This window comes from Physella acuta, unplaced genomic scaffold (genome assembly GCF_028476545.2).
Source record: "Physella acuta isolate Inbredline_101_S28 unplaced genomic scaffold, ASM2847654v3 ptg001372l, whole genome shotgun sequence".
Classification (NCBI taxonomy): domain Eukaryota; kingdom Metazoa; phylum Mollusca; class Gastropoda; family Physidae; genus Physella; species Physella acuta.
The window spans coordinates 1-26,201 of NW_026732887.1; the positions used below are offsets into that span (position 1 = coordinate 1).

The 26,201-nt window shown below is 39.0% G+C and overlaps 1 protein-coding gene across 1 annotated transcript in view; it reads left to right on the plus strand.

Annotated features, from left to right (window-relative positions):
* The first annotated feature begins 6,086 nt into the window (after positions 1-6,086).
* The window catches only part of LOC131927091 (inositol-pentakisphosphate 2-kinase), an 81,832-nt gene continuing 61,717 nt past the window's right edge, over positions 6,087-26,201 (plus strand). The window contains exons 1-6 of the mRNA XM_059282749.1: positions 6,087-6,222; positions 7,723-7,812; positions 8,181-8,279; positions 8,426-8,492; positions 8,866-9,371; positions 10,027-10,113. Coding sequence (XP_059138732.1) covers positions 6,142-6,222; positions 7,723-7,812; positions 8,181-8,279; positions 8,426-8,492; positions 8,866-9,371; positions 10,027-10,113 — 930 coding nt within the window. The 5' untranslated portion in view covers positions 6,087-6,141. The remainder of the gene's footprint in view (positions 6,223-7,722; positions 7,813-8,180; positions 8,280-8,425; positions 8,493-8,865; positions 9,372-10,026; positions 10,114-26,201) is intronic.

Consider the following 26,201-nt stretch of genomic DNA (forward strand, 5'->3'; position numbering starts at 1 on the left):
CGGCTGAAATATAGTGACGTCATTTCAACCTCTGGCCTTCTCTGGAAGCAGTAGAGCCAAATTATTATAACATTTGACCAGCAGCCGAATTATATTTTAACGTGCGGAAGGGGGGGGGGGCAACTGAAAACTATAAGGCACACCGGTTTCTGTTTTCCTTTGTTAGTTTGTCAATATTTTAAATAAGTAACAGTTGCTTCAACAGTAAACAATATTGATTTTTGAGTAGATGTATGGCGTAGTCTACGCTATAATTGTGCACAACAAGTGTATCAATATCATATCAAAATGCAATAAAAACAGCAACGGACGAAAAAGTAATGATGGATCGTAAAGTGTATCCACAGACTAAAGGGGACTAAGCAATTATTATATAAAACAAAAGGGGGTTGGTTTATCGTTTTGTTATATTTTAATAGACCTAGAGTATGGTTGAATAAACAGAAATGTTGTAAAACGTTGGTTTTATATTCTTTATTTTTAATTTTGGCGAAATAAAATGGGGGGTGGGGGGTAAATAGGAAGTAAAGACCTAACGATCCACTGGGCAGATACGTAGAGTTTCATACGTTTCATGACCTCGGCTTTTGACGTAAGTCATGTACTAATCAGAGCTGGGTAGACTCAGGGACGTTCTACCAGTCACCAGTCCAGACATAGCTCCAAACTCGAGACCTTCGGGCTAGGAGCCGAACGCTCTACCATTCAACCAAGGGATCAGAGGCGTAGCGAGGGGGGGGGGGGTGCGGACCGCACCGGGTGACACCAATATATAGAGAAAAACTTCAAGGGGGGGGGGGTTCAAATCGAAAGTTTGAGGGGGGGGGGGGTGCAAATCGAAAATTTGAAAGTTTGTCCCCGGGAAGGGTCACTACGCCTCTGGGGGTGACCACCATTAAGTGCCCGCACCGGGTGACACCCGACCTCGCAACGCCACTGCAAGGGATGGTTTAGTCTTTTGGTTATATTGTGTAACTTGAGACAGATTTAGTTAGTAGTGGGGTTACCACCGTCTTCTGTTTCAAATTATTTTTCACACACTCTCTTCACACTCGCAACATTTCTGCTGTCTAGAGTTTAGTATAGTTGGATGAAAGCGTTTGTACAAAATGGCTCATAGTATAGACGTGATCTTTTCATACAACATAAAGCCTTACATTCATTTCTAATTTGTTTGAAAGTATGTGATTTACTTAATTCAAAACAAACATATAGTATAGTACCAAATCGTGTTAAGGTATAAAAGGAAAGGGGGGGGGGAATGGAGGGCTTCTTTAAAAAAGTTTTATGAAATGTTAAATTATGTTACAGGGTAGAGATTGAATGGATATATATTTCTGTTTTATAACACGATCCCAAATAAATATTGGAGAAATAAAAATTTCCGTAGAGAAAGGGTTCGAGGCTATATTTCTTTTGATCGGCAATAAATCTACATCAGAGGGATCGATCCAGAGGCGTATCCAGGTTTCCGTTGTAGGGGGAGCGAAAAGAACAAAAAAAGGCGCCGAATTTTTAACACGTCCTATATACGTGTATTATATATATATATATATATATATATATATATATATATATATATATATATATATATATATATATATATATATATATATATGATGTAAAATAAATTGAAAGTAGCACTCTAAAGAAATAAGAAAAAACACACAATGTAGGCAGACAAAACAAAAACTGTATCAATGTAAACAATATATATATATATATATATATATATATATATATTATATATATATATATATATATATATATATATATATATATATATATATATATAATTATATATATATAGTATATATATATATACACTACAACCAAAACAATGAACGTAACACAATCTGTTTTGTAATTCCTGTAAACAAAATTCTTACATAATGATTCCTGGGAAATTATTTAAGACAAGTTAAATAGGGGAAATAATCACTCTCTTAATATAAATATGTATATAACTAAACATTTAATTAAAAATGTCAAAACAAATAAATATTTACTTTAGAATATAATGAAATTGTTTAACACTATTCGTGTTTACAAAATGTTTTTGTCTATAATCAGAATTTAATATATCGTTATCATAAATGCTAAAGTATTACAGCATAATGAAAGTTTTTAAAATCATAAGTCGTATAAAACCACGCTTTTCGAATTAATAGGACACCACTCGGAATAGCAGCCTAAATTTAACTGAACATATGTCTTTTTAGTTCAGATCATATATTTTTAATTAAATACTGCTTCTTTTGGGTTTTATAAAGATCATTTTTAACATAGTGATAGGTATGGGTTAGATCATTGTTTTGATCACTCACCTTTTTACTGGTAATTGCAAAAACAATATTCACAGAGTTTTACGTTTAACAAGCTAATGTTCTGGCGGCATGGTACTTTCGTACATCAATACGCGTTTTTCTACATGTACTTAACAGATCAGTTCGGGGTGGGTTGGGGGGGGGGGGGTTCAACTTCATTCACCACTGTCCGGTCACTATAGGTAAATTATCCAACCCAGTGTATACCTAGGTGTGACATTAATGCCGCTCTACACAATTGTAGTGGTGAGGTGTGGGGGGGGGGGGGAGAGATAACCAACTCAGGGTGCACATAGCGTCAGTTTTTTAGATGACTGTTCTAAAACATACATATATATTACACAAATATATATTACACAAATATATATTACAGAAATAGATTTAAATAAGTAGCATTGGTATTATGACAATATATTTTTTTACAGAGGGGTCCATGGGGGAGGGGGGTTGTAACTGTTTCATATAATTTGTAATCGTAATCACTATCGCCCAAACTGTATGAATACTACTACTTCATCGTGATGACGTTGTTGACCTTTTCAAAATTTCCCCACCACTACGCAGTTTGCTGATAAGAAAATTTAAATAGAGGTGCCACATCAGTTGTATTTGTTTCTGTATTGGAATTTTTTTTTTAATTAATCACACGATTCAAACTGTATATATAAAGTAATTATGTGTGAAGTTTTATGTATAACATTTTCTAATTCAATTATTCGTAAGCAAATACATTATTCAGTTGCCTTAAACGTAACACCCCTCTTGCCAAGTAGTACTACCCGTAGAGGTTTTTTAAACATTGCAAAGCATCGTAATGGTTATTTTTTAGAATGGTAAACTGATGCAGCTGTTAATACGTGTTGTAAACACTACTAGACTAGTACAATAATGCTTAATTGCTGCATGAAAAGAAATCTTGTGATTTACATAGATGTGCCGACCAAAAATATTTTTTTAACAAATATCGTTGTTTAAAACTTTGAGTTTAAAAAGTTTCCAAAAAGGCGCCACTTTGATGAAAATGGCCAGAGGGGGAGCGGCCCGCTCCCCCTGCTCCCCCCCTGCGTACGCTACTGGATCGATCACACGAATATAATTCGGTGATTATGTTAAGGTCGGGCAGGATAAAGCTGAAAGTATCGACATCCAATGTGTGTCGGCTTTTAAAATAAACATCGAGATCACGTGAATGAAATCCTGGCCAACCAAAACATTTTAAAAATCAACACGTGACGTAATGTCCCCCGATCCCCCAAATACACCTCCCCCATCAATAAAACAATAAAAATAATTAAAGGTTGGTGCCAAGTTTTGATATTGTTTTGTAATTACAGGATATGACGAAAGAAGTTTGAAGGGAAAACAACTGGTCCCTGTGTTGTATTTTTAACATCCGCTTACAGACAAAAAGAGAGAGAGAGAAAATAATCACAGTTGGAACATGAATTCGACACAAAGTTGTTTAAGTTATGTAAAGTAGGGTTTCTTTCATAAGTTTTTTCTCCGGTAAATGGGGCACTTAAAACACCGGGGTATGCAGACATTATTAGTTAAAGTCTTCATTTCCTACATAAATTACAGTCTATGTTTTCTCTGTGTGTGTAGAGGAGGGGGGGGGGGGCAGTGGCGTAGCGAGGTGCGGCACTTAATGGTGTCACCCCTCAGAGGCGTAGCGACCCTTTTCGGGGACAAACTTTCAATTTTCGATTTGCACCCCCCCTCCCTTGAACTTTCAATTTGCACCCCCTACCCTCAAATTTTTCTCTATGTATTTTGCTATTTTTTGCATTGGTGTCACACACTAAATGGTGTCATCCGGTGCGGTCCGCACCCCCCCTCTCGCTACACCTCTGGGGGGGGGGGGGGGAGAAGGAGATGCCTGAGAAAACTGCTGTAGAATGATTCTGGTGGGGGGGGGGGAGGCAAGTGGATAGACAGCTGTTAAGAAAATAATATTCATCCGCAAAAATATAATATAAATAGACATACTGATGTATAAATAATTAAGAAATGCTTGATGTGAAGGTGGCATAAGGATTAATATCTTTGTTTAAACACCTACACGAAACCGATTTGAAATGTCTATGAATCGTTTTTAATTAACACCAATGCCAATACAGCCTACTTATTTAAATTAGCCTATGGCTATTTTAGCGATTTTTTTTCTACAAAAAAAGACCCCCACCCCCTCTATCCACCATTTCATAACAAGTATCTCCCCCCCCCCACCATTCATCATTTCATAACAAGTATCTCCCCCCCCCCATTTCATAACAACTATCCCCCACCATCCACCATTTAACAAAAACTATCTCTCCCCCCCCCCACACCATCAACCATTTCATAACAATTATCCCCCCCCCACCGATGCTTTTGGGATAATGTAGATCCATAAATGTTAAACATTTATTTTGCACACGTGTAACTTGTGTAATATGTTTGTGTAGTAACGTGTGTAATATTTCTATATTCATGGGTATTTTATTAATACTTCATGATGTATAGCGGATGTTTAAAAATTGCAATAAAATGGATGAATGTGGGCTACATAATCTTGATCCACTATAGTTAATAGGTCTGTATGTGTTAAGAAGTCGCAATTTCAACAATCAAAGTTTGTCATTTTTTGTGTATGTGCTTGAGTGTGTGTATGGGGTGGGAGGATGGGGAAGGGTGCTGAACTGGGACATCATTTTAGAAAGGTAGGGGTAATATGACTTGTTATGACGTTGGGTATGAGGAGTGACTGTGTGGGGGGGGGGGGGCTTCACATAATATTACTTACAATTACACCTTTCACCCCCACACTCTTTGATAAAAAAAATTCAGAATTATTCATAATTTCTTTAAAAAATATCTACACTTTTACACCACGCCCTAACTACAACGAAGGCTTCTAGGCTCTTTAGACCTTAGACGTCCCGTTTCTTTAATTGTTTCTGTTCTTTCTGTAGTGTCTCCCTCTAACCTTCATGTATTGGAGATCATTGTTTCCCACGCATCTCTCCTGAGGGGGGGGGGGGGTGTTAGGGTGAAGCGAGACGAAATAGAGACATAAAAAATAAATAACTTAATGAAAATACTTATACCTGTTTCCATCTCATTAAAGATTTCACCCCTCCCTCTCACGTAGAAAATATTTCTGTATGAGAAGTGGGGATCTGGGGGGGGGGGGGGGGTGACAGAAATTCTTCCAGGCATTTCTTCGGGGTGGGGGCAGTTTACCAAGATAGTGCACCACCACCATCACCATTCCCCCCCCCCCCCCCGAACATAATGGAATTTATATATTTAATATATACTTTTATCAGTGTCCGCCCCCCGGAAATATACCCCCCCCAAAAAAAAAATTATTAAGTGCCCCCCCCCCCCCCTCCGGAGAAAAAAACCCCGAAAGAAACACTGATGGGTGAGCGGGTCGTCAAAAATATTCGGTGTTGTCGACTCTACTTTTATTTTTAAACATGTTTTTAAATATACACTTTTTAATAGAAAAAATACACTGTTATTTACAGTAGCTTTAAATGCGTGAATTAATAATGTTTATTACTGTAATAATTAATATCGATATAGACTAGATCTAAGCCCACGTTATTTATTTAGTTAGGATTCGGGTCACCGTACATCCTAGAATCTAGATCCTAGATCTATTTCTATTTTTATTTTTCGTGTTCTTTTTAGACTGCTAAGCTGTTCCTCACTTTATTGTCCTTTAATTCTAAGCGCACAGAGTGGTTGCCCTTGTCAATATCCGGTTTTTGTGATAAGCAGGGTCGCATTTTGTTAAAAATACAAAACAAAAAATATTTTCTTAATGAATTTTGGAATGGAACGATTCTTTGACTTGGAATATAGGGGCGAAGGAAACCGATCAATGGTATTCGCAAACCCACAGGTATATATTCTTATATTCTAATAGATCTCGTAAGTTTCTATTTTTTAAAATTTTATTTGAAACTCATCTCCAAAACAACTCCGACTCGAGTACTTGAGACTTGAATTTGAATGAATGAATCAATGTGTGAGTGTAGTGTGTATTACCTGTTAATCTTATTGTTAGCTAAACTCTCGTAGATTTTGTTTGTTACATAGATCTAGTTTTATCTATAGGACTTGTAAGACTCTTTTTCATTATAAATAATAGATTATGAACATCTGATAAAAACAGAAACACCATCATTTTTTTTAACAACAGTTGCTACTTTTTAGTAACTAGATTCTAGACCAAAAATGGAAAACTCAGTTAGATTCTAGAATCTAGTCTAAATGTAAACTGTGGAAGAAATTTAATAACTTAGGCCTTTACATTAATTTACTATTATTGAAATGTGTTTATCCATTTACCGCCTACCTACAATTTATCCAACTATTTTTTAAATCGGTTTATTAGGCCTATAAAAAACATATTTAGGCCCCAGGCCTATATGTTAGGGGAGTGATTAGGGGTGGTCCATGCACATTGTGTATGCACTGTGTGTGAGTCTTTTAATTAAATAATATTTTTCCATAGGCTATGTGTATTTTATGGCATATGTCTTAAAAATAAAATGAAGAAAAACCTGTTAGACCCTAATTTTAGTTATTAGGCCTATTGTTTGTTTGAAATTTCTCTAACATCATGGGGGATAGGTCATTCTTACAGGTTAATTTTACTGACATAATTTTAATAATTTTATGGTGTGAGGTGTAGATGTATATGCCTTGCACTTGAATCTTAACCATTGCAATATCTGAAAAACATTTATATTTTAGCACTGCTAGTGTAAAAGTGAAAAAAAAATCCATATTCCCCACTTTTCTATAGTCTAATTGTGTTGAAATTTCATGTGAAAGCAACCAGTAACAGTATAGTGTATAGTACAACTGGAACAAAATATTTTCGTTACTAAATACATGGCACCTTTTTACAAGAATCTAACTATTTCTAACATCCAATACCTTTCTACTTTCCCTTTATATAAAAAGCTTTTTATGTCATAAGTAGCCTACAAAACGTTTTACTTTACATTGGCTTAATTTTTTTTTTTTACTTTATTTTTTAGGTCTACTATTTTTCATATCTTTTAGTAGAAAATAGGAATAACTAGTATATAGGCTAGTGAAAATATAATTAATTTTACATACTTTATTAAATAATTATTGTTGCTCAGGATAGAAGTAACTCTACTTTTACATATTCCTAAAATGAGTTATAGTTTTCTGATTATTTTCTACCACAGTCCTCTTAAATATATCCAATTGGTGCAAATATTCAGGGTTAATTGATGTACTTCAAAATTCATTTGGGTTATAAATGTTTTAGTGTCCAGTTTACTTTTGTAAACACCCACAATATACGCAGAAAATTAAAAAAAAATTATAATAATAAACCTTTTTTAAATGAATAAACTTACAGACAAAACAAGTGTACAGATTAGTTAAACAAAATGCTACTCAGAAGATAAGAGATCACTTGTTGAATGGTGTTGGTAAATCATATGGCGAGGTAGGTACTGTTTATTGTACTAGTGAATATTGTCTATTTTCTGGGTTGTTTTTTTTTTGCTATGGCTTACTTATATATTTGCTGTCCCATATAATAAAGCACAAGGTTATTCAAGCCACATAAACCTTTCTACTTGCATATGCTTTGTCTGGAAGTGATAATACAAAAAATAAGAACCTTTGGTAGTGAGCCAAGTAAAGCGATGTTACATTTTGTTTTACTGTATCTGTCATTGTATCATGAATTTACCCATAAGGATGTTTAAAAATGTTGTTGATCACCATGGGGTTGGGAGACTGTACTAACTAGTTGACCTCAGATAAGTAAATTCATATTGAAATTATTACATGATTTCATATGATTTACAGAATATTCAAAAAGCTGTGTGTATGGAATTGAGGCAAGTTATCAGTTACATGAAGAATATTATGAGGCCTCTCCTGTCTGATCGATATGTTGTGATACCTGTAAGTTAGTCCTGATAACTAATTTTTCTTTCTTATAATATAAGAGATATCACATACATTTGCACTTTGTTAAAAATGAAAGCATTATGATCCATTAAAAAAAAATATTGGATAGTCTGTGATCTATGTTATGCACCATATTTCAGAAACTCATTTTATTGCCAAAAGGATTTGGAGAAAAAGCTGTGGAGCTAGCTGGTCAAGCTAGGCCAGGTGTGTTAAACTTTATTAAGAGTTAATTTAAACCGTGTTGATTTTTTAATTCATGGGCGGCCCATCACCATTATGGAGGGGGGATTAAGGTACACTAAAGGTGTTTGTAGAGCACGTCCAGGGGCTTATGGGTGATAGATTTGACAATCTCACACCCTAATAGATTCAGTATAGTGCTGGCGCTAAGTAACATGGTTTTAGAAAACATGGCCACCCATCTAAAAATACTCTTATTGGTAAAATTCTCATAATAGGTGTTCTAGTTATTTATATAATAATCATTAACTTAAATGTTTCCAAAAGACTGTGATTGGTACCATGTTTCTGATAATGTACTTTGCAAATAGGTGTAATGTTAGTCTTCTGGTTTCAGCTCACAGGAAGAATTCCCACAGAGACATCGTCGACACCCATGTTCAGTGTGCCTTGGTCCTCCCAGACTGTTGTTTTGTCTGCAACCCCACCTCTGGCAGCTCGGAAGGGCACCCTGGCACCAATCATCAAGCGGACGAAAACACCTGCAACAGACAGAACCCAATGATCAAAATCATCTCCACCGACAGCCTGCGGCGCAGCAGCAGCAGCTGTTCTGGGGACAGCCAGGATTCCAGCACGCAAACAGACCAGTTCAACGACAGCCTGGAAACACATTTCTCCCTGGTGGACGACGAGGACGATGCCCTGTCGTTTCAGTGCGTGTACGGTGGGGAGGAGCTGGAGGATTCCGCACCACATATATGTGATGAGGGCGGTTCTAGAAAAAATATCCCCTGTGGTCAGTTTTACATTACGGACGCTGGTAATTCAAAGGACGAGTTCAGTAAAAACTTGAAGGAAAGTAGAGATGATTCGAGCTACACACTCAGCATTGAAATAAAGGTAAAATACAAATTTTTATTTTATAGCACGAATTCACATGACTTGTTTTTCTCTGGAACCTTCTAAACTCTTCTACTGAATTCTGTCACTGGCATTGTTCCAATGTAGTCACCCTTTTGGTTTACATTCCCTGCTCACAGTATTCCAACATAAACAATCAGAGTAACCAGCTTGAGGTGGTGCATTCTTCTAGACAATCCTTATTCTACTTCTGGAGTATTATAGCAATATATAAATTGTTGTGGGGTGAAAATAAAAAAATGTTATATATTTTTTGTTTACAGATTAAGATTTTTTTTATTGTAATACATCAGATATAAAAAGAAATTGTATGGTTAAAAGTGCTTTTTTGAGTTTGGGACAAGATGCTTGGGCTTTTATACTTTTGAGACATGATAAAACAAATGCTTGTATGTAACTTGTAAAAAATAGAAAATTATTCTCCTCTACTTCATTCTTGATTGTTTTCTTCATTAACTTCATAAATTCATAAACACAAAAGGCAGCACACAGAACATTTGTAAATGCTCCTTCAGACCACTTCATTGTTTTGGCTTCCACCAAGTCGGCCTCTTCTATTCCCACCCAGCTCTCCTTCACCTTTATAGAGTCGTTATACAGTGTGTTAATAAACCTCCTCTCTCTCTTTCTGTAGCCTAAAAAAGGTTTCTTGAAAAAAATGGATACTTCCTCTATTGAAGAAAGTCAAGTCTGTCGCTTCTGTATGCATCAGTATTTAAAAGTAAGTTCTTTTCTACTCATTACAAATTATAGCGCCGGACTTGAAAGGTTGCCAGAACCATCATGTTGTTGCTAAGCTGACTTATGGTACTTAGTTAGATATGATAATCTTTACTTCTGCAAGGTAATCCATTAATATTGTAGTCCTTCTCTCTGATGATTAATTCCTATAAATATTTGATCTGGTTAATTGCAATACCAACCCCCTCCCCCACCATCCCCCCAACCGCCCATCGCACATTCTAATTTACACAGTACATAAGTATTGAATAAAGAACAGAATGGCTAATGAAGCTATTACTTGCAAAGTTCACATGGACAAAATAAATTTAAATTAGCACAGCTGTGTTGTATGTAGACTGTTGATGGGCATGAAAAAATTGGACTGGTGTGATGGCTGCTTGAGACAGCTGTCTTGAAAGTAGACTGCTGGTGGGCCCATACAATTGGTGTGATGGCTGCTTGAGACAGCTGTCTTGAAAGTAGACTGCTGGTGGGCCCATACAATTGGTGTGATGGCTGCTTGAGACAGCTGTCTTGAAAGTAGACTGCTGGTGGACCCATACAATTGGTGTGATGGCTGCTTGAGACAGCTGTCTTGAAAGTAGACTGCTGGTGGGCCCATACAATTGGTGTGATGGCTGCTTGAGACAGCTGTCTTGAAAGTAGACTGCTGGTGGGCCCATACAATTGGTGCTTGAGACAGCTATTGTGTTGGCTGGTGTCTTGTGGCCGTGTAGACTGCTGATAGACATTCATTTGCCAGTGATCTTTACTATGTGTTTGTGTATAGTTGTCAACTATATTCCCTACTGTAGTCAACAACCCCAGATCATAATTATAATTATAATCAGAACTAATGACATTTTAATAACTGCTAGTTTGATAAAATAATTTATGTAGAAATATTAATAAACAATATCCCTTAATTAATATCACACTTTTTCTGTTCTATTCAATCCTCCATTTTATTTTCCAAATATTTCTTTGAATATATCAATCCCCACTGAGCACATTCCATATTTAGAACTTCTCATTGGTCAGACAACAACAGTCCTGCCCCATGTACTAACCACCCCTGCCCTAGTCCCCCCCCCCCCCCCTGCTCTAACCACCCCTGGACACTGATAATCCTTGCACCATCTGCTACAGCCTCCTGAGATCATACTGTCTTGTTGAATTTTTCTCTCTTCCTTCCTTCAATTCAACTGAAATTTCTCCTTTATGTTTATGTTATCTAATGGGCTGCTCCATTATTCCCCCTCTCCACCAACATATTTATTGAAAATAAACTAGGGCCTAGTTGATGTCAGTAAAGTAAATGTTTAATAATCATATCCTGTGCATTCAACGCTAATTAAATAAATAATTACCGAGGTTTGTTTAGTAGGCCGCTATTCTTGTTTAGTGGTACGCTAGGTTTGTTAAGTGGTGCGTTAGGTTTGTTTATTGGTGCGTTAGGTTTGTTTAGTGGTACACTAGGTGTGTTCATTGGTACGTTAGACTTGTTTAGTGGTACGCCAGGTGTGTTCATTGGTACGTTAGACTTGTTTAGTGGTACGCCAGGTTTGTTTAGTGGTACGCTAGACTTGTTTAGTTGTACGCTAGGTTTGTTTAGTGGTACGCTAGACTTGTTTAGTTGTACGCTAGGTTTGTTCAGTGGTACGTTAGACTTGTTTAGTGGTACACTAGGTTTTTTCAGTGGTACGTTAGACTTGTTTAGGCGTACGTTAGACTTGTTTAGTGGTACGCTAGACTTGTTCAGTGGTACCTTTGGTTTGTTTAGTGGTACGCTAGGTTTGTTTAGTGGTACACTAGGTTTGTTTAGTGGTATGTTAGGTTTGTTTATTAGTACGTTAGGTTTGTTTAGTGGTACACTAGGTGTGTTTAATAATACAGTAGATCACTCATCTCTCCACCACGTATAAAAGAAAAATGTTGCAACACTAAAAAAAAAAAAAAACCCCAGTGCATCCAGAATATGATTTCCTCGTGACTACATTGCTTCATGTTACCGCGGGTTCTGATGAAAGTACTCGGGTTACCGGTTGTAAACCAGTTCACAGAAATGATTAAATAAAACCGCATTAGAGCGGCTTTTGCACTTGTTTGAGTATTGCGCAATTATTTTAGACGAATCTTGAAAGAAATTACAAAATAATCCGGGTGGCCGTATAACAATATTTGCGTGACATTATTTTTTGACAATGCGGATTATGTTTAATCTTGCTTCAGTTTTATTTCAACTTTTGTTGAGTTTTCTGCCACAGTTGACTGCCTTCTTACTAATGTCCCCGTTTCCTTTCTCTGTACTGTTTCCTTTCTATTTAGTTTTCTTTCTTAGTTTCAGTTTTCTTTCCTAGCAATAGTAGTTCAATTTTCTTTCCTAGTTCAGTTTTCTTTTCAGTTTCCTTTCCTAGTTCAGTTTCCTATCTTTTTAGTTTTCTTTCTTGTCATGTTCTTCGTTAGTTCATTTTCCTTTCTTCTCTTGATTCCAATGTCACCTTGTTGGTGAGTCTCGCCCCCGCCCCCATCCCCTTCTCCCAATATTGATCGCAGTGTTGAGAAATCTTGCTGGGACTTTTAAGTGTGTGGGCGGGCGGCTAGAGTTCATAGGTCAACCCTGCCTTTCTTAAAAGAAAATATTGGTAACATGCCGTTAAGCCCGAAATATGAGTTGTTTGATACTCTATATCACTTATTGATTCCTAACCGTAGTCCTAATAAAGTAATAGTTTCTCTTCTTTTTCGTTCTCGATTATAAAATTGGAAGAGATTTCCTCCAACACGATTAAGTATTTAGTGTCAACTTGTTGTAAGCCGTTGATTCCGATTTCAGCTTTCTTTTCTTTCTAAATGTGCTAAATGTCCAACCAAGAGCAAACTATAGAGCAGTTTATTTTAGTTTTCTCTCCTAGATGGTACGGGGTGTTGTCGTTTCTCTGTTTTCTGGATTAGATGGAAAGTGCAGGTACCACAGTTTGTAAAGATTAGAACTCAATTTCCTTCCTCCCGTGTAGGCCGCTGTGGTAAACGTAAAACTAAGTCGGCAAGGTTGGCACTAGTCCACACTTTTACCTTTGTTTACTTGGGTCTGGTTTTCCCCCCTGTATTTTGTAATTAAAGAAAAATAATTTATAATGTTGGTTTAACATTAGCATTGTGTTGGCCTTATAGTTGACTTTAGTGTGGGACCATCTCTGCCAAATTTCTCCCCTTTCTTGTGCCAGTTTATCCCAGAAGCGCATGTAACTTATTTTCTGTGAGTTAGTCAACAATGAAAGTAAGAAGTAAACGATGAAATAGTTTTGTTTTAAACAGATAACAAATACTTCAAGAAGCCATTGATTACAAACCTTAATGTATTATTTTGCTGGCACCGATATAGCTGTAAGCCGGAGAAACTTCTCACAGAATATTAATGCCGCCTGTGATATTTTTATAGAACGAAGGTATGCAGGTGTGATTTAAAGCCAACCTTGAACTCCCCCCCCCCCCCTCAACCCTCCCCATTTACCCAGCGTTAGCGTTAATTAGTGAACGGCCTTGTAATGTTAAGGAGTCGACGGACTGGTTTCTCAACCAAAATTTATTTTATTGTGTAAAAAAAACTCCTGCCAAATTTTAAAAAATAAAAAATATTCGATTTATTGGACAAAAGATAACAGGGGCCTTACAGGTGCGGCTCTTTCCGAAGCAATTATTGTCGTACTGAGACTTTTAATAGCATTAGATATCTCGGTTGTATAGAGTCTTCAATCAACTCATCCCCTTCTAGTGTCTGATAACTGGCTGATAGAGGGGAAGTGATGGCCCGCGGGGTGGGGAAAAACATTAGGGCATGAAGCCACCGTGGGACGTTCGAGAACTTTCATCTTCTCAACCCCCGCACGCCAGGGATTTTTTTTTCTGGATAGGGTCATCGGTTGATGAGAGTGTATTGAAACATTGGCACGTGGAAAGGGGGGGGGGATAATATGGAGAGGGGAAAGAAGAAATCAAAATGGCGACTTTATGGAACTAAAACGAGGTACTGAATGAATCACATAACGGGAGTATGGCTTTGGTTTAACAAAGCCTAGACGCTCCATGTTCAACACTTTGTGTGAGGGGGGTGGTATTCACATCACACATACGTTTTAACTATCAGTTGGTGGTATTCACATCACACATTAGTTTTAACTATCAGTTGGTGGTATTCACATCACACATTAGTTTTAACTATCAGTTGGTGGTATTCGCATCATATATTAGTTTAAACCATCAGTTGGTGGTCTTCACATTACATATTAGTTTTAACCATCAGTTGGTGGTATTCACATCACTTACTAGTTTTAACTATCAGTTGGTGGTATTCACATCACACATTAGTTTTAACTATCAGTTGGTGGTATTCACATCACACATTAGTTTTAACTATCAGTTGGTGGTATTCACATCACACATTAGTTTTAACTATCAGTTGGTGGTATTCGCATCATATATTAGTTTAAACCATCAGTTGGTGGTATTCACATTACATATTAGTTTTAACCATCAGTTGTTTTTCACCAAAACTGCTTTAAGTTCTCATTCAACCTACCCAATAGTAATTGATTGGTGGTATTATTCGCATTACGTGTTTTTTTTATGTCCATTCGCATCACATTTTCATATCCATGCGTTGGTGGTTGGTAGTATTCGCATCACATATTCATATCCATGAGTTGGAGGTATTCATATCACATTTTTTATTTACATTACTTGGTGGTTGGTAGTATTCGCATCACTTGTTTATATTCTGTGATGGCATACTGCGTAGTCAAAACTCTGTTTATCAAGCACCAGCCTGTGTGTCACTACAGTCTACAGCATCCCGTGAGTCACACCCATTAACGTGCAACGGAAAACAATGAAATCATGCATTTTTAGGCCTGTAGGATTGACACGGAAAACAATGAAATCATGCATCTTTAGGCCTGTAGGATTGACACGGAAAACAATGAAATCATGCATCTTTAGGCCTGTAGGATTGACACGGAAAACAATGAAATCATGCATCTTTAGGCCTGTAGGATTGACACGGAAAACAATGAAATCATGCATCTTTAGGATTGACTTGAGTCGGGCCATCTGTCGCGTTATGGTTTTGTTTTGGATGTAAAATAAACTATAAAATCAACTCGGCCTCAGCTTTATCTGTAGTATATCAAGCGGCCTTTCCAGAATGTGTTCATGACTAAAGTACAAGGTCTTGTCATTGGCTGTCGTGTAGGGTTTCTTATTAGGGTCCTAGCCAGTGATTGATTTGGTCCATGAGTCACGGGTGCAATGATTTTTTTAAAGGCCTTATGACATGGAGTGCAACGGGAGCTGCTTGTTTTATGCGCGGGCAGCACTATAAAGGGGATGGGGTGGCATATGTGCTTTAATGAGATTCTATTGCATATTCTGATTAGGGTGTCGTATTTCTAGTGGTCCAAAATAGGAAATCTTTATGCATGGACTTCAATGTACTCATGCGCAGTAATAAGCGGGAATACACACTAAAACATTAGTCATTTAGTGAGACGGATGTGTGCTTGTTAATTGAGGGTGAATTGAATTTCCCTTTCTGGGCTATTTATTATTAACAAAGGCTATTACTGTTCCTGTTTTATTAAAGTGAATTTTCTCAAGCTCTTCAAATTTCTCATACTTGCTTTTTCTAGACCTATCGGGTGGTGGGTTAACCAGTCTACATTGTGGTTTATATCTGTTGATCAGTATACACACTGGATTAACTAGTCTACACACTGGGGTCACCAGTCTACACACTGGGGTCGCCAGTCTACACACTGGGGTCACCAGTCTACACACTGGGGCCACCAGTCTACACACTTGTGTCACCAGTCTACACACTGGGGTCACCAGTCTACACACTGGGGTCGCCAGTCTACACACTGGGGTCACCAGTCTACACACTGGGGTCACCAGTCTACACACTGGGGTCACCAGTCTACACACTGGGGTCACCAGACTACACACTGGGGTCACCAGTCTACTCACTGGGGTCACCAGTCTACACACTGGGGTCACCAGTCTACACACTGGGGCCACCAGTCTACACACTGGGGTCATAAGTCTACACACTGGGGTCACCAGTCTACACACTGGGGTCACCAGTCTACACACTGGGGTCACAAGTCTACACACTGGGTTAACCAGCCTACACACTGGAGTCACCAGTCTACACACTGGGTTAACCAGTCTACACACTTGGGGTCACCAGTCTACACACTGGGGCCACCAGTCTACACACTGGGGTCACCCGTCTACACACTGGAGCCACAGGTCTACAAACTGGGTTAACTAGTCTACACACTGGGGATCACCAGTTTACATACAGGGGTCACCATTCTACACACTGGGTTAACCAGTCTACACACTATATCATTTAGAGTAACCAGCCTACACGCTCAGCATAGTATTATGTCAACAAGCGCGGCTGTTTCTTTGAACCCCCCACCCCCTCATATACTAGCGTAACCCCCCCCCCCCCCCCCCGGTCTAACTGTACCGTACGTTTCATAGCGCAGACCACAAAGACAGAAGCAAAACAAATAACCTCCCGAGTTCTCTTTGTTTACAAAACCTGCGCATGCGCTTCGGCCTGCAGCTGCCGCACAAGGCCACTGTTAAGTCAGCAGTATTTTTGCCGTGGAGAGTTGAAAAAACATAACTGAGTTATAGGTGTGTGGTAGGGGTGGGGGTGGGTGAGCGGTTTAGGTTGTGTGTTGTAGTGTGTGTGTGTGGGGGGGGGGTCATGGTTTGTGCAAGGTAAGGTGTAAAACACATTAAAAGATTTTTTTAAAACTTGTATTTTATTTGAGCGATAAGGAAGGCATGCCTCATGTTGAACATTTTGGTTTCTCATTTTTTTTTTCTTTCACAAGCCGTAAATCTCCTTTTATTTTCTTCTTCTAAATGTCGTTACATTGATAATAAATAAAAAAGTTATATATTAGGTTTCAAGACTTAAAGAGTAATTCTGTTACAACACATCAGGTTTTCCCCCTCTCTATTACTGGATCTAGCCTTCATTATGCTGTAGCAGGTTCTAGCCCTATTCCTAGTCTGGCTGAGAGATTGAATACAACTTGACAGGTGCACCAGAGGAGACGTAGAATCATGACGTTTTCTTAGCCCAGCTAGACAGCTGTTGGGACCCAGTGGTGCTGATAGAAAACATGTGTCTGCAGTACATCTGATCGTAGTATACCACCACTGCCAACTCATACACAACTTGACGAATCTTGCCATTCTGGGTTGTTTGTTTTTTTATGTTGAGATCTTTGCTGGAGACGTACTGTGGTGTAACTGTTGATGTTGTCGGTGGTGGTTTTCTTTCTTGGCTGTAGCAAGCTAATGTTGTGATGTAGTCGTTGATGTTGTTGGTGGTTTTCTTTCTTGGCTGTAGCAAGCTATTGTTGTGATGTAGTTGTTGATGTTGTTGGTGGTTTTCTTTCTTGGCTGTAGTGTGTTTGAATTGTTGATGTTATTGTGGGTTTTCTGTTTTGGCTGTAGCTAGATAATGGTATGCAGTAATAGTTGATGGTGGGTTTTTTTTTCTTGGCTGTAGCTAGCTAATGGTGTGTTGTATTTGTTGATGTTGGTGGTGGGTTTTTTTTTCTTCTTTACCTATTGGTGTGTTTGGCTTTATGTATTGGAATGGCTGATATTGTGATTGGTTTTCTGTCTTGGCTGCAGCTAGCTGAAGAATGGATGTATTGGTATTTAGGATGTAGTTAGTGGTTTTCTTTTTTTCCTTGCTGCTAGTTTAAAGCACAAGATCGTGAATGGTTTTGTTTAGAAATGTTGACAGTGACATTCTAAATGTCAAGAGACAGGCCTGTTGACTTGTCAGGTAGAGTAATGTTGCAAGCACAAAGCGCCTTTAATTTTTAACTTCTAGGCTGGCGAGCGTATTAAGGGTTAATGGCGGCCATTTGTTTTGAAAACAGAACTAGTGAGTTATAGGCTGCTCTACATACATTCGATTGTTGATTTATTTAGTAATGAAACGGTTTTAAATACAGCAATTACTGCGTAGATGGTTAAGAGGATAAAGATTGGAAGATAATTAATCTTAATGCAATTAAGAGTTGACATGTAAAAAAAAAAGATTCCTCATTTACAGTTTCTTAATTGGAAAAAACCGTCAAAAAGTGATGTGCTTTTTTTTATCTGCTCACATCTGGACTATGTAAATGTGAGTTAAAAGTCAATGATCAGGTTCCGTTGTCTAGCCTAGGTTATCCCTCTTGGCCTGTATGTCTCCTCTTATTTGGAATTACATGTGAGTTAAAAGATTCCAGATTAAGTCGTCTAGTCCAGCCACACCCCCTCTTTGCCTGTATATCTCCTCATATTTGGACATGTGAGTTAAAAGTTAATGATCAGGTTCAGTTGTCTAGCCTAGGTCACCCCTCTTGGCCTGTATGTCTCCTCTTATTTGGACATTACTTGTGTAAATTAAAAGGTTAATGATCAGTCGTGTTAGCCCTGCCACACCCCCTGTTTGCCTATCCCTCATGGTGTGTCTCCCCATTTTCGAACATTAAATGTGTGAGTAAAAAGGTTAATGATGAGTGGCCAAGACCCTTGTTTGCCGGCCTGTGTCCTAAATCCGGCTCCAGGGGCCTCACTGTGTACGTAGGCCTGTGTCCTTGTCCTGTCCCCAGGCTGAGTAGTGTGTGAGTGGTGGTTAGCTCAGATAACATGTGGTGATGTTGCCTCTGTGTTATCTGACACCTGGCTCAACAAGTACATCCAGACAAGCGAGACAGGCTTGCCATATTGGATATTAGTTTCTTCATTTGCTGATATCCAGATTTTTATGATGTTTCTTATTTAAAGTACACTCTGTCACTGCGTCCATGATATCCTTTACAATCTATTTCTTCAATATTCATTAAAACATGCACTTTTTAAAAATATATTGAACTCAACCACACAAAAAACACACCCAGTATGGTTTCATTGTTTAATTAGAAAAGGCTAAGGTTATAAGCTATAGAATAAATAATAAGCCTACACAGTCTTTATCATTTCTGCTCTTTTATTAGTGGATGAATCATGCATCAATTATCGACTACATAAGTCTTCAGCTATTACCAAATATATATATATATATATATAAATATATATATATATATATATATATATATATATATATATATATATATATATATATATATATATATTGTTAAAACCATTTCCCATCTTGACCCCAGCCTTACACAAAACATTTACCCCGATCCTCATTTAACATCCCATTTATCTGTCTATTCGATCAACACCATCACCACCATCACCGGCGTCAGCCAGCATTAACTAGCGTTGAAACAAAGAAGCCTCAGCCCCTATTAATCGCATCCCCGACAAAGCCAACTCTTCGGTGCCAGTAGAACAGGTTCTTGTACTGACGTGTAGGGGGATCAATAACTGGGGAATTTGCTCGCTGATTCACGGGCTTTTACCACGTAGTCGTACGGTAGTTACTTTGTGTTTTTTCTCTCCTCTCTCTCTGTCTGTCGCCTTCTCTCGTTTGCTGGAAGCTTCTGTAAACAGAGGGCTGTGTGGGCGAGGGTTGTTTGTCGGCAAGAGTCGGGAAGTGCTATCAAGTACTGAGAGTAATACAAAACATCAATACAGACATATATATATATATATATATATATATATATTTATATATATATATATATATATATATATATATATATATATATATATATATATATATATATATATATACAGACATATATAGATATATATAAATTACACAAATCAAAATATCAAAATGCCAGCAGTGTGTAAGCATTCTCAATGTTAGAATTTTCAGATTGGTTTATGCATTATAGTGATTCATTTATGTGGACAAAAAAATTATGCCCGCCCCTCTAACCTTATGTTTTTAAAATGGGTTGTGGGAATACAATTTTGTTTATTTTATAACTAGGACGTACACGAGCTGTAGATTAGTTTGAAGTCTAGTTTAGTCTGGGATTCATACGCCACCTTAGTCTAGTCTTATGTTGTGGTAACTACAGTCGGGTGTTCATAAAAAACCCAGAAGTCCACGTTCCCTTCATAGTGATACAAGATTGCCAGGAGAATTATTCGTTCTATCCCTCATAGTGAGACAACCCCCCCCCCCCCCTCATGGTGAGACAAGACCCCAGGAGTCCACGTTCTTACCCTCATGCTGAGACAAGACCCCCTTTATGTTGAGACAAGACCCCAGGAGTCCACGTTCTTACCCTCATGCTGAGACAAGACCCCCTTTATGTTGAGACAAGACCCCAGGAGTCCACGTTCTTACCCTCATGCTGAGACAAGACCCCCTTTATGTTGAGACAAGACCCCAGGAGTCCACGTTCTTACCCTCATGCTGAGACAAGACCCCCTTTATGTTGAGACAAGACCCCAGGAGTCCACGTTCTTACCCTCATGCTGAGACAAGACCCCCTTTATGTTGAGACAAGACCCCAGGAGTCCACGTTCTTACCCTCATGCTGAGACAAGACCCCCTTTATGTTGAGACAAGACCCCAGGAGTCCACGTTCTTACCCTCATGCTGAGACAAGACCCCCTTTATGTTGAGACAAGACCCCAGGAGTCCACGTTCTTACCCTCATGCTGAGACAAGACCCCCTTTATGTTGAGACAAGACCCCAGGAGTCCACGTTCTTACCCTCATGCTGAGACAAGACCCCCTTTATGTTGAGACAAGACCCCAGGAGTCCACGTTCTTACCCTCATGCTGAGACAAGACCCCCTTTATGTTGAGACAAGACCCCAGGAGTCCACGTTCTTACCCTCATGCTGAGACAAGACCCCCTTTATGTTGAGACAAGACCCCAGGAGTCCACGTTCTTACCCTCATGCTGAGACAAGACCCCCTTTATGTTGAGACAAGACCCCAGGAGTCCACGTTCTTACCCTCATGCTGAGACAAGACCCCCTTTATGTTGAGACAAGACCCCAGGAGTCCACGTTCTTACCCTCATGCTGAGACAAGACCCCCTTTATGTTGAGACAAGACCCCAGGAGTCCACGTTCTTACCCTCATGCTGAGACAAGACCCCCTTTATGTTGAGACAAGACCCCAGGAGTCCACGTTCTTACCCTCATGCTGAGACAAGACCCCCTTTATGTTGAGACAAGACCCCAGGAGTCCACGTTCTTACCCTCATGCTGAGACAAGACCCCCTTCATGTTGAGACAAGACCCCAGGAGTCCACGTTCTTACCCTCATGCTGAGACAAGACCCCCTTTATGTTGAGACAAGACCCCAGGAGTCCACGTTCTTACCCTCATGCTGAGACAAGACCCCCTTTATGTTGAGACAAGACCCCAGGAGTCCACGTTCTTACCCTCATGCTGAGACAAGACCCCCTTTATGTTGAGACAAGACCCCAGGAGTCCACGTTCTTACCCTCATGCTGAGACAAGACCCCCTTTATGTTGAGACAAGACCCCAGGAGTCCACGTTCTTACCCTCATGCTGAGACAAGACCCCCTTTATGTTGAGACAAGACCCCAGGAGTCCACGTTCTTACCCTCATGCTGAGACAAGACCCCCTTCATGTTGAGACAAGACCCCCCTTCATGTTGAGACAAGACCCCAGGAGTCCACGTTCTTACCCTCATGCTGAGACAAGACCCCCTTCATGTTGAGACAAGACCTTCTTGATGGTGAGACAAGACCCGCTTGATGGTGAGACAAGACCCCTTTATGCTGAGACAAGACCCCCTTGACGGTGAGACAAGACCCATTTATGGTGAGACAAGACTCCCTTCATGGTGAGACAAGACCCCCAGGAGTCCACGTTCTAACCCTCATGGTCAAGCTAGTCTTCTAGAACTCATTATTTTCTATTTTTATCTGGCAGTTTCTTTGTGGAGGGCGAGTAATCGATTAGTAAAAACACGAGCACGCGAAAATCTTGTTTAACTACTAATTCCCCTCACCCCCATTATCTGTCGTCACCACGGCAGCCCCCACCCGCACGGCCGTCCCTCCACCGATGTCACACCACCCCTGGATTGGCTTGTAGCGCTGGTCTGAAGTTTCGCTGATTAAATTTGGCTGCAGTCTTCATCTTAATGAACTTATTTTAGAATTGGGCAGATTGGAGGAGGAGGAGGGGGGGGGTGTTAGCAGGTCAGCAGGAGTTCACGGGGAAAATACGCTCATCCCATTGGTGGATTAATTCCATCACAGCGGTGGAGTACTCCAATACTCAAATACCATCAGTGGTTGAAGGGGGGGGGGGGGGTTAGAGGGGAGGATGTGCGTCATTTATCAAGTACAAAGACACCGAGTGAATTACGCCAAGGGTCAAGACGCCCTGCAGCGAATAGAAAATCACAGTTCTAATTATTTAGCGGTACAAAATCTAGTGTACTGATTGCGTTGTACCAAAAACAAGTGTACTAATTGCGCAGTACCAAAAACAAGTGTACTTATTGTGTAGTACCAAAAACACGTGTACTAATTATGTAGTACCAAAAACAATTGTACTAATTGTGTAGTATAATATTATTTAACGGTACCAAATACAAGCGTAGGCCTACTTATTGTGTAGCACAATATTATTTAACCTTACAAAAACAAAGGAACTAATTGTGCACTACTCTATTAGCCCGCTGTAAAACTATCAGTCCGACTGACGTAGGTTGGTCTGCTGCATTTATTACCACCAGTGCATAATTACACATATCAGAACATAGCCTGTATATAACTGCCTTAAGTGTATTAATTATCTGCCAAGCTTGATTGGCACTTGTTAATTATTATTATTTATTGAAACACGCCACGCCATGTTTTAATTAGCGGTCTGTTTTTCTTTCATCGTGACTAGATCTATTTTGTTAATTAAAAAAAATTATAACAGAGCCCGCTTATATTTTTACTTTGCTTAAAAAATAGATCACGAAGAGCTATTTGCAGTGTCCACTTGCTTCATTACTTTCATAGACTGGCTAAAAACAGATTAAAATAATTTAAATAAAAACATCTGTCATGTATTTTTGAGATTTCGTGTTTTATATTCTATGTTTTCGTCATCTTTTCCCTTTTGTACCCACGTCACGTGGGGCCGCTCTACGTTTTATATATAGATACTTTATTTTCTGCACTTATTTTTCCTCCTGGATCAGTGGATCAGGTCCTTTACAAAAATAGAATGTGTTTCCTGTGATAGGTGTACGTCGAATAGAGGTGGATCTGTTTGAGCGATGTGTTTCTACGTATCTGTTCTCAACATTTGAATATAGTCAAACAACGGATTATAAGCACTTTATTCAAACACTGCTGCAGATATTATTTTTAAAAAGAAAGATGCTGGTTTATTGATTGCTTTGCCCATTTCTAGAAGGTGTTCGTTTATAGTGTGTGTGTGTGTGTGGGGGGGGGGGGGGGGGGTTGGAAGAAAACATTATGGGTGAGAAATTAAGGTTTAGGGCACTCATATTCCCTCAGACTTTTATGAGCTGGTATGCTAACGACTTTGGTTAGGTATCCTTTGTTTAATTTGTGTTGTTTAAAAAATCCTTTTAACAAATTTTTGAAACTTTAAAAACTAAGTACAAAGGTATGTTTTCAGACCTACGGTCAATTTGGGAAGTTAAAGTAGAGTTCATGTATTTTATTGAATGGCGAGTTACAGTAACCGGCTGTATTTCTTCCATATGGCGTGTTTCAGTGCTAAAGTGTGGAAAAATAAAAATAAAACAACAACCAATTAAAAGCTATTAAGGTCATCTATAATATGTTCTAAGGGTTTTAGCCCCTTAGACAATAGGAACAATGCAAAGGTGCCAAAATGACGCGTTGTTGCAAACCTGCGCACCAAGACAATGCACCTAGGCTCACGGCGTGGGTTTTTGTTTTAAAAGCTATTAGTTCTATCAGTGAGAACTAGAGATTGGAATGGGCTGGGCATGCCAGTAACTTTTGTCTCTGTTTATATTGCAGCTGCTTGACTTAGTGCTCGCTGTCAACCAACAGCAGGTATAGTTATCTAGCACTGTTTAATCCAGAACAAGATCATAACATTCCTGTCTTGTCATAGAAGTTATTCAATTAATAATAATTTGATGAGAATTTGTCGGTCTTTAACATTCGCAGAAGTCCTTTTTTTTTCTTTCACATTAAAAAAAAATAGGCAAATTAACTGTTAGGAACACCATACATTTTAAACCAGCGTCGCACATTTTCCTCTCTATTTCTTATTTTGAATTAAAGAGCGAAGGCTATTTGGGGATACCTTTATTTTTGAGAACCTTCTTAGCATTCTACTCTATAGAGTAGTTATCAGAGTCATAACAGTGGAAGTATTAAAGAGTATTATGCTTTTTTAAAAAAAAACGTTTTGCGATGTTTTTCTGTTTATTTCTGATTCTGACCCATCTTGTGAACACGGTTATGAGCCATTTAACATACACCAATATGCATTCTTCTACTAGCTTAAATTAAATTGCACCTAACAAAAGGGTTGCATTCACAAGCCTAATAAAACAGCACTTCAATCACACCGCTTTGTTAACACAAGTCTAGTTTTTTGTTTCCCTGCTGGCAACATAAACTAGCTAACACATTGTAAATGTTCGTTTTGTTTTGGCAGAGGTAAACATACACACGCAGGAGCTGAATCTTCACAGCTTTACATTCCCAGTACACATAGGAAAAAAAAATATTTTACATTAAATGAAATCCACCTCCAAGAGTCCTACCCCCCCCCCCCCCCCCCCGTCTTATTCAAGTTTTAGAGAAAATATATGATACTCAGGTTTTGGTAGAGCACGAATCAAAGATTCTAAAGTATTTTAAGTTCTTTAATAAGTACCGTGGTTTCATAAGTTTGCTGGAAAGGTAAAGAAATTGAGTAAGTTACCCTTCATGACATAGCCATTCACATGGCTGATGAAGTTGAGTCTATCTGTTTCTGTTACTGCAACATAGATAAGGATAGTGTAGTCAGTTATATGCCCAGCCGCCTTTACTATCAATAACGTAATTCAGGCACCCATCAGAGCTGGGTGGAGACAGCGACGTCCTACGGACTGGTTTCGAGATCCGAACTCGAAACTTTCGGGCTTGCAGTCTGGTGCTTTGTCGCCCGACCTCGCTGTCCCATGATGCAAATATAATAGACATGTTTTTATTTATTTATATTGTGTGTATTCGCGGCCACGAATACACATGTATGTACCTCTGGTCATAAGTTAAACCTGACATATGGCTAAACAAGCTTTGTCTGCGGGTTATCCTCACATACTCATTGCACCATGTCACACACAGAGTTCACTCAGTTTTATAGAGGACCTGGCATTGGTAAAGTAACCATTTAATACCCCGAAACACTACTTTAACGAACGTGTACTGATGATTGCCTGAGTCCCAGTGTGTCTGCTGTCTTATGTGTTGGAGGGGGGGGGGGGAAGAACTACCAAAAGATTGTGTTTGGGTTAACATGAACGTCACTACAGCGAATCACTGTACTAGTGTGTCTGTTGTCTTATGTGTTTGGGGGGGGGGGGGGGGGGGAAGAACTACCAAAAGATTGTGTTTGGGTTAACATGAACGTCACTACAGCGAATCACAGTCCTAGTGTGTCTGTTGTCTTATGTGTTTGGGGGGAAGAACTACCAAGAGATTGTGTTTGGGTTAACATGAACGTCGCTACAGCGAATCACAGTCCCAGTGTGTCTGTTGTCTTATGTGTTTGGGGGGGGGGGGGGGGGGGAAGAACTACCAAAAGATTGTGTTTGGGTTAACATGAACGTCACTACAGCGAATCACAGTCCTAGTGTGTCTGTTGTCTTATGTGTTTGGGGGGAAGAACTACCAAGAGATTGTGTTTGGGTTAACATGAACGTCGCTACAGCGAATCACAGTCCCAGTGTGTCTGTTGTCTTATGTGTTTGGGGGGGGGGGGGGGAAGAACTACCAAAAGATTGTGTTTGGGTTAACATGAACGTCACTACAGCGAATCACAGTCCTAGTGTGTCTGTTGTCTTATGTGTTTGGGGGGGGGGGGGAAGAACTACCAAAAGATTGTG